This window comes from Falco punctatus (genome assembly GCF_963210335.1).
Source record: "Falco punctatus genome assembly, chromosome: Z".
Lineage (NCBI taxonomy): Eukaryota > Metazoa > Chordata > Aves > Falconiformes > Falconidae > Falco > Falco punctatus.
The window spans coordinates 45,690,564-45,699,022 of NC_137586.1; the positions used below are offsets into that span (position 1 = coordinate 45,690,564).

The 8,459-nt window shown below is 50.5% G+C and overlaps 1 protein-coding gene across 1 annotated transcript; it reads right to left on the reverse strand.

The window, feature by feature from the left end:
* Nucleotides 1–372: 372 nt before the first annotated feature.
* Nucleotides 373–7,376, reverse strand: ZNF367 (zinc finger protein 367). Its single transcript, XM_080373254.1, has 5 exons — nt 6,630–7,376; nt 5,933–6,083; nt 4,096–4,215; nt 3,540–3,678; nt 373–2,903 (listed from the first exon to the last, which is right to left on the reverse strand). Exons 1-5 carry the CDS (start codon nt 6,966–6,968, stop codon nt 2,657–2,659), a joined length of 996 nt encoding a protein of 331 aa, XP_080229380.1. The 5' UTR covers nt 6,969–7,376; the 3' UTR covers nt 373–2,656.
* Nucleotides 7,377–8,459: the final 1,083 nt, after the last annotated feature.

Genomic DNA, 8,459 nt, shown 5'->3' on the forward strand with positions numbered 1-8,459 from the left:
GCGCAGGCAGCCCCTGCCGCCAGCGGGCTTCGCTGTGCAGCCCACGGTGGGCATTCGGCGTCCCTGACGCCCGCCCGGCGGGAGCGGGGAGCTGAACCCGCCAGAGGCAGCGGGCCGCAGCCCCTCCGCCCCCGGGCACTGACCGCGCTGGGGGCCGCCCCCGCCGGGCCGGCGCTTGGCCGCAGGGCAGCCCTCGCCCCGCTCCCGAGGGCCGGGGAAGCGCCCAGACGTCTGCTTCGGGTGGCCAGGCCGCGCCTCACTTCAGCACACAGGGTAACACACGGCTCCATCCTCGGCGATGGACGAACCGAGAGGGTGGCAGGAAAAAGAGCGCTGGTATTTTAACAGGTAACCGAACGGCACACAGTAAAGTTGAAAGTTAAACCAGGTTTTTATTCAAAGCGTTTATTAAAACGGCAGCATGTCTGCTTTTTTGTTACATCATCTTTCAAAACGGAAGCAGTCTTCCACAACTCTTACATTTTTTTACTTTCACTCAAAACTTGTCATGACACAAAACTGCTTCCAAGTACAATTCAGGGTACCTGTCATACTTGAAATATTCTACAAGTTGCCCGAAGCATTACAGCTGGATGGTAAAAATAATAATAATAGAAAAACTTAATAAAGTTATGACTCAAGTCTGCAACTGGCTGACAATTACACAGTTCCACGCCCTGTGAACTACTAATCAGGAGTGATTCTGAGTTACAAGAGGTTTTCAGGGCTCATCTTGTGATCAAACTATTTGCATGCAGCCAACAAAACAGTCAAAGCATGTAACTTACTTGAGAAACTCCAAACTGTTACACACATGAAATGAGTTTTACATAGGCTGAGAAGCCTAGCACAACAGTGTTTTCAGATTTTGAAGCCTAAAAGGCTTAAAACAGAAACAAATGAGGCAGATGTCTGCTAAGTTTAGGAGCTGAAAGCAAAAGTTTAAACCGTATCACTGATGCAAAATTATTTAGATCCAACGAAAGTGATTTTTTCTTCAATTATTCAATTACCCTTTAGGTAACTTTATCAATACATAACTGGGTTAATAAGATTTTTCAACCACAAAGGGTTATCAGTTACCAGAGAACAAAACCCAACAGTTGCAGGTTTCAGTGTAAAATCGGGCTACTTTCTGGAACAGCTGTAAGCTTCTGGTCAGTCTATATCGAGTGATGGATAAAATTATTTCTTCCTCTTGTTTATGCGAGAGGGCAAGTGCGTCCCTTCTCATCTCTATCTCCTGACCTTGAACAAGAGGAAGGAGTTAAAGCAAGCAGGTCAGTAAATACAAATTATTAATATCCCCTTCAAGCAGTAGCTTAATGAAAAAACAAAACAAAACACAAAATCGCACGACAAAAAGTCCAACTGAAAACAGTTTTGTTAGCATATTGAGAATCTCTGCTGGCCTTCAAAGCAAAATGTGAAAAAAGATCACCATGAGACTATGCTATCTGAAAGTACACAACATTCACAAAAGGACCAGATATCCTGCTAAACATTTTATATCAGCATCTGAGTACTAGGCAGTGTTCTGTAACTTCATTTGGAAAATACATGAAATCACACTGTCGACACACTTGTAACTAATCTTTGGAAGCCTATTTTCTAGTTGTATAGTGAATACTTTTCTGCAGTGTTTGATAGCTGTCCTACAGTTAGTGAACACAAAATTGGCATGTTATCCTGAAGTAAAGCAGTAAGGTGGCTTTATGCACAGAAAGTACAGAGGCTTCTATTTGCTAATAATCATATTAAAAGCAATACTTTAAAACTTAGTGTTTGCTAATAGGAGATCTAAAATAGTTTACTACAAAGTCATACCACCATGTAAATACCCCCTTTAACAAAATCAAGTGCCAAATCACTACAGGGTCCAAAAATACCTGAAAAAAATATCACCAATTGTTTACCTCTGTCTAGACTTTGCAAGACTAATCATTTTTAGATAAACCCAACAATGTGCAAAAGTTCCCAACATCACATGTTAGGAAGAACAAGTGCTACCAAGAGATTCTGCTGAAATCACATCAGAAAACATAAAAGCAAAGTCAAGCCTCATACCTTGAGCAGTCACAGTGAAGATCCTGAACGATCTTACAGTTCTCTGCATGAAGCAGTTTCTTCCCCTCTAAAAGTTAACTAAGCTTTGCCTTCCACTTTAGTGATACTAGGTAAAGATATACTGACAGTAGAAAAACATGATTTCATTGCTGTTTAACAGTTATTTCCAGACCTATCACTTTATATAAATTTGCTTAAATAGTCAGATAAATACTTTTTGTCAGCCTTCTTTGGCCACATGTACCATTCTGCTAATTAAAACCCCACGTCGTTCAGAAGGTGCTTCCTGTGAAAACTGCTTCAAATAAATGAGTTAACCTTGCAAAATCTAGCTTCCCACAACACGTAAATTTGTCAACCCTGCATTATGCAGTCCCATATTTACAAAATACTTAAAAACTTTACATCTGTCTTTTTCCTTACAAAAAGTGCAATTCTCTCACCCCATGTTACGGGGCAACAACATTCTTCATAAATTCTACAGAATAGCAGCCTATGATAAGCAAATAAGGTGCTTAGCTTATGCTTAAGATCTAACTGGTTAAGTACCACCAGGAGTACATTTTGTATAGGCAGACTCTGTTTCTTTCTACTGTCGTAGGGGTGCCACAGCTAGGTTTGCAAGCTCAATAAGCGCCAGTGCGCCGTGCATGCGTTCACGCTGTTCCTGGAGGCGGCGGTGGCGAGCAGCTGAATGAGCGCTGTTTTTCTCTTCATCATCTTCACCATCTTCATCAGACTGAAGATATTCCATAGGGTCCTGCTGTTCCTGATCCATTTTCTGGATTGTTTTATTTTTCAAAGCAGGAGCACGCTGTTCTCTTGTCTCCCAGTATCTACAAAATCAAATGCAGGGAATACTTTTAAAATATATACAACTGACTCACACTAACAGCAATTCAAAGCTGGCAAAAACCTTCCAAGTACTAGCTTGCATCCCAGTAAGCATTGTATTTGGCTTATCTTTCAGCCCTTACATGGTAGTACTCCAGCTGTCAGAAACCCTCTTTGTTCAGTATCTCAAGTGTAAAGTGCCCAAGTGGATATCTGTAACAGCTTTCTCCTCTACATGGTGTTACCAGCATGCATTTATCACCAGGCATACAAGTATCACTAGGCCCCCTCATACCAACACAAATTCAGCAAGACCAACTAACAAGGCATTAGCAGGTGTTGATCAAGCTAAGAGAAGCATTTAATCAGAGAAAAAAACCCAAAACAAAACAACAAAAACCACCACAACCGAAAAAAAACCAAACAAAAAAAGATAAGAAAAAGTCTCATGAGGAACTTCATCTAGACCAGGAGTTCACACTTCTTAAAGGAAAGGCAAGGCTGGCCTGATTTGTACTGGAGGAACAGCTGGTTTTGTTCTGCTGGTTCTACCCCCCTTCCCCTGCCCAAGAACAAAATGCTTTCTCAGACCACCCTTATAAGTATTTAGAAAAAGATGACACCATGAGGGAACTTACTTTGCTAGCCACTCAGCCACAGCTTTATTGTCAGCTGTCTGCTTCTTACTCAGCCTGTCTGTGAGCTCTTCCCTCTTCAGTCGTGCATATGGATGTTTGGGGCAATGACGGTTTGCATGCGTGAACCTGCTCAAACAGCCTTGAAAAACACAAGTAACAATGAAGAACACCTTACGCAAAGCAGCCAACTAATAAGCAAGCATAACATCTGTGGGATGAAGACACTGCTGAATCCAACTTTTCTCACTCACAAAACCCTAGGTTTGGTTGAAAACAGCAAGCTGTAGTTGCAAGGTTCATAACATGCACCATCATTTTATCCATTAATACCAACTGACGTAATTACTGATAACCTACTTACATAGTAACATTTGCAATCCTTAGACACATATTGGTACAATTATGCAGATTACGCATGGCTCCTCCCTTCCCTAGAAGCACCTCCAGAATTAAAATCTGAAGCTTTTCTGGATCTTTACCATGTGAACATGCACACATTTCCAGTACTAGACTGACCCTAGTTCTGAAAGCTGCAAATTGTTCTCTGATGGCTCACCATTCTCTGAGCAGACAAAAGGTTTCTCCCCTGTGTGGAGACGCTGGTGAGTTTTGAGCTGCCCACTCTGAACAAATGCTTTCCCGCAATCTGGGTAGTCACACGAATAAGGCCTTTCACCTTAAAAATAACAACAGAACAGAATTATGAAAGCTGAATATAAAGAAGAGTCACAGCATGCACTGGTGATCCCCAGCCTGAGACTTCCACAAGCAAGCTCTCCTTTCACCCACTCAAGATGCTTGCACCTGCTTAAAAAGCCCTCGTGTACCAAACAGGAGACATCCACTTTTACCCTAAACAGATATTTACTTTGAAGTACATGCTCAGTGTTACTAGATAATACAATTATTTGGGGATGGAGAGTGGGGGTGGTAGATACAACACAACGGACACCAAAACCAAAATTATATTTTCCCTTGTCATATTTTCTGATTTAAGCTTCTTGTCCAGTACCATATAAGCTTTGTACCATGAAACTATGCACCTAGAGACCTATAAATATATGAAGTGAAATGAGTAAATGGACATGTGATTCAAGTTGTAACCAGATAAATTTTATCCTTAACATAGCTTGAACAGGGTAAAACAACTGAGATCAACAGTACAGTAACATACGAAGTTGTAGAAGTATCTCATTAGGGAAGCCTATTTGAGAAGAGTTGTAATGGGTAAATGGAGTTCGCAAGAGAAACTTTTTTCTTACGACTTAAGCCAAGGCAGTTTTCTTAGGCCAGCCATCAAGGGAGACTTCCCCACGCAAAGTGCAGTAAGAACAGAGATAGCAGGTGTGTGCTCCCTCAAGAGGATCTGACTGTGTGCAACTATGCAAAGGCATGCCATCCACCTCTCCTCAGACAAAAAGAGGGTGATGCTGACTTGCAAAGTCAGAGCAATAACACCAGGGTAAACTCTGCTTAGTTAAGTAGTTCATGTAAATTCAACACCTAATAAAATAAAGTGGAAAAAAAAAACCAACCACATTTTGATGAAAGAGCACAAGCAAACTGCTGTTTAATACTAGTATCCAGATTAGCATTAGTGACTTGAGTCAGAAAAAGAGACCATGCGAGCCAAGGTTTTTCTGTTTGCTTTTGGTTGGTTGGTTTGGGGGGCGTTTGTGGTTGTGTCTGTATTGCAAGCTACATTAGTTCGCACTTTATTGTGAATACAGAGTCCATTTGCATGGTTTAAAAACCCAGCATCTCCAGTTCAGCCTGAGCTGGGTATTGAGTGAGTCAATCCTACTTAACTGTGAGTTGCCTTCTACATACAGTTCAGTAAATCACCGTGACCACTACCTCCACCCCAGAAAATGAATTCCAGGTGGTGGGAGAGACAACTGGGTGGTGATTTTAAGCATCTGAACTCTCTTCTCAACATTTAAGCTATACTTCCAGGGTGTTACACTGCCCAGGCTACTAGCCACTTTTTAAGCTACTGTCTCCTCTTACAGCTAAACTTCAACTGCTGTGTGTGAAAAATACACCAGCAAGAAGGAAAAAAGTCACAGAGAGTAGGCAGTCAGAAGCAAAAAACTTGGTGCTACCACGTACAGAGCACCAAGCTCAAAAGAAGATCTCCCTCGTACAAAGCCCGTGACAGCAGCACGTAAAACACAATCTGCCTGTACTAGTACAGCCCCAATTGCTGCTACACTTACCCATGACAAACACGGTTACAAACTTCAATTGCACTAACAAGCATGAGAAGGAAAATGTGTAATTTGACAGTTACAATAAAATATTAACAGGTCGGGTTTTTCGGAGGTCTTTTTTTTTTTTTTTCATTCTTTCACTACTGCTTCCTAAGCCACTCACACCAGGCAGTCACTCACCGGTATGAGTTCGTTTGTGGGCCTGCAGCGACTTCTCTCGCGGAAAGACCCTGTTGCAGATATTGCAACGAATCCTGCTGGAAGACTGCTCCCCTTCGTTGATTAGGTCGCGGACGGTGTCTGCTCTCGGCCGGCCGCGCCTTATCCCATCCTGCATTGAAACAGCCACGGAGCAGGCACCGCGCACGCCCCACGGCCGCACTTCGCCCAGACCCCGCAGCGTTCCCCTGAGGCCGCTCCTAAGTCACGGGCGGACCGCGGTCCGGCGCCGTGACAGCGCCATTCACCGACCGGCGGCGCGCGGAGCGCTGGCCCGGGCCGCCGCCGCTCACGGCTGGTCTGCGGCGCGGGCGGGCGGGGGGAGCCAGGCGCCGCCTGCGCTCGGCCGTGCGCTCGCTGGCACGGGTAGATACCGACGGGACCGGGGGCAGCGGGGACTCCTTATGCAGGATTGGTGGGGGTTTTATTATTTTAAACGGAGGGAGGAAGGGCAGCTGCCCCGCTCCGCCTCTGTGGGCGGCTACCGACAGAGCGACCTGCCGGCCGGCGCCGCCCCACCGGACCGGCACCGGAGCGCGCGCCGCTCCCGGAAGTGACTTCACGTTAAATCTCCGGGCGGGGGAGGGGCGCGCGGCGCGGAGTCACCTTTTAACTCGCTGCCTGCCCGCCCGCCCGCTCGCCCCGGTCCCATACTCACCTTCAGGTGCCGGCCGCCGCTGCCCGTGCCGGCAACCTTCTCGTCATCCTCGGCGGGGGCTCTACCTGCTCCCCCGCGGGGCGGCGGGAGAGCGGAGGGGGCGGCGGTGCTGCCGGGGCTGAGGGTCACGTTGTGGGCGTTCTCGCCCCAGCGCCAGGGGTAGACCATGAAGTCGCTAAAGCCGGGGCTGGTGGGGACGGGCGGGGCGGGCGCCGGCTCCTCGCCGCCCTCCCGCGATGAGTGCTTGATAGGGGTGGTCTTGATAACGGAAACCAGGACGCGCTTCGGGGAGTCCTGGCAAAAAAACACTGGGGGGCCCGGCGGCAGCCGCTCCGCCATCGTCGACCCCTCCCGGGCACCGGTACGGGACGTGGGATTGAGGGAGCAGGAGCGCTCTGTGGCGGCTCAGCCCCGCTGTCCAAGCCTGCGTCCCGGGACGGAGGGCGTGGAGCGGCACCGAGGTCCCGCGGACGCCGCCACCTGTCGCCGCCCGCGCCCGCCTCAGCCGCTCATCGCCAGGGACGGCAGCTCCCGGCGGGGTCCCGGTGCCTCCTTGCCCCCCCGACTCCGCGGCCACCCACTAGCGGATGCACAAAGTCAGCGGCGGACCCCGGCCATAGCGACGGCCGGAGTGAAGTAGCCTCCGCCTCCTCGCACCTTTCCGAAGCGGCGCCGGTCCCGCTGGCAGCCCCGATCCCGGCGATGCCCGAGGAGGAGCCGCCGCCCCGAGCCCTCCGCGGCTACAGCCTCAGCCGAACCCAAGATTTTCCCGCGTTACATTTCGCGCCCGAGCTTAACCAATCATCCGACTCGGAGCGAGCGTCACGGCGCGGCCTTTCCCGCCGACCAACCGCTAGGCGGGGAAGTCAGCGGCCCCGCCTCCGGGGGCGGCACCCTTGCCAGACGCGGTTCGCTTCTGCCGCCGAATTGGACAGGCCTCCGGCTCGCCGTCAGAATTCGAAAACGAGTGGGCTCGCCGCGCCGCGGCTCCCTGCCTCGGAGGAGACGCTGATTGGCCCACCGCGGCGGGGGGGGGGGGCGGGGCTGGCGCGCCCGCGCGAGCTTGGCGCGCGCTGCCTGCGGTTGGGCTGCCTGGGCCAATCGCCGCGGCAGCGCTGGGGCCTTGGCGCGCCCAGCTCGCGGGGTGGCCGCAGTGGCGGGGGCGGCCCTTTCCTTTCCCCGTCCCGTACCGCGGCTCTGGCCTCAGCGAAGGGTAGAGCTGGGAGCGCAGGGGAGGGCTCCCCCGTGAGGTGCCACCGTGGCGCTCGTAGGGCGGGAGGGCGCCGTGGAGGCGGCGCCGCGGCCCTTAGGGCGGTTGCGGGGTGCGTGGAAAGACACCCCTTTCAGCAGCGCCCCCCCGCGGTGGCGAGCGGTGCGGCGCCGGGGCCGCGGCTCCCCGCAGACAAAGCGGCCCGGCCTGGCGGGGCTCCCCCCGCCCGCCCGGGCCACCGCGCCGTAGAGCAACAGGTACCGACCACTGCCCGTCAGGAGCGGGCCGGGGGTTGTGCCAAGCGGCTGCGGGGCCGCCTGACAGGGCCCCAGGGGCCTCGAGTCGGGAATTTTAGGTTTGCACAGGTCACTCGTTTTAGTGTATTGCTGGCTGGTTAGTTGTGTGTCGTCCCCCTCCCCCCCCAGTCTAATGCAGTTGTTCAGGTAAGTACCCTGCGATTACGAACACAGTATGTTAAAACACGGGTTTCCAGCCTTCCCTTTGAAACAGAGACCCAGTCTAGTCTGCAGCCGGCTGGCACACGCTGCTACACGCAGGGAGGCTGCGAGTCCACTGGGGCACAGGGCTCGCATGGCCAGGCCACCCGGAGCTGGGATTTG

Bases quoted from the DNA above. Each gene is read 5' to 3' on its own strand.
- ZNF367 (XM_080373254.1), bottom strand. From the start codon at position 6,968: ATGGCGGAGCGGCTGCCGCCGGGCCCCCCAGTGTTTTTTTGCCAGGAC. The intron at 6,084-6,629 runs GTGAGTATGGGA...GTTTCAATGCAG, and splicing joins GCGGCGGCCGGCACCTGAAG to GATGGGATAAGGCGCGGCCG. The intron at 4,216-5,932 runs GTGAGTGACTGC...GTTATTTTTAAG, and splicing joins CCACAAACGAACTCATACCG to GTGAAAGGCCTTATTCGTGT.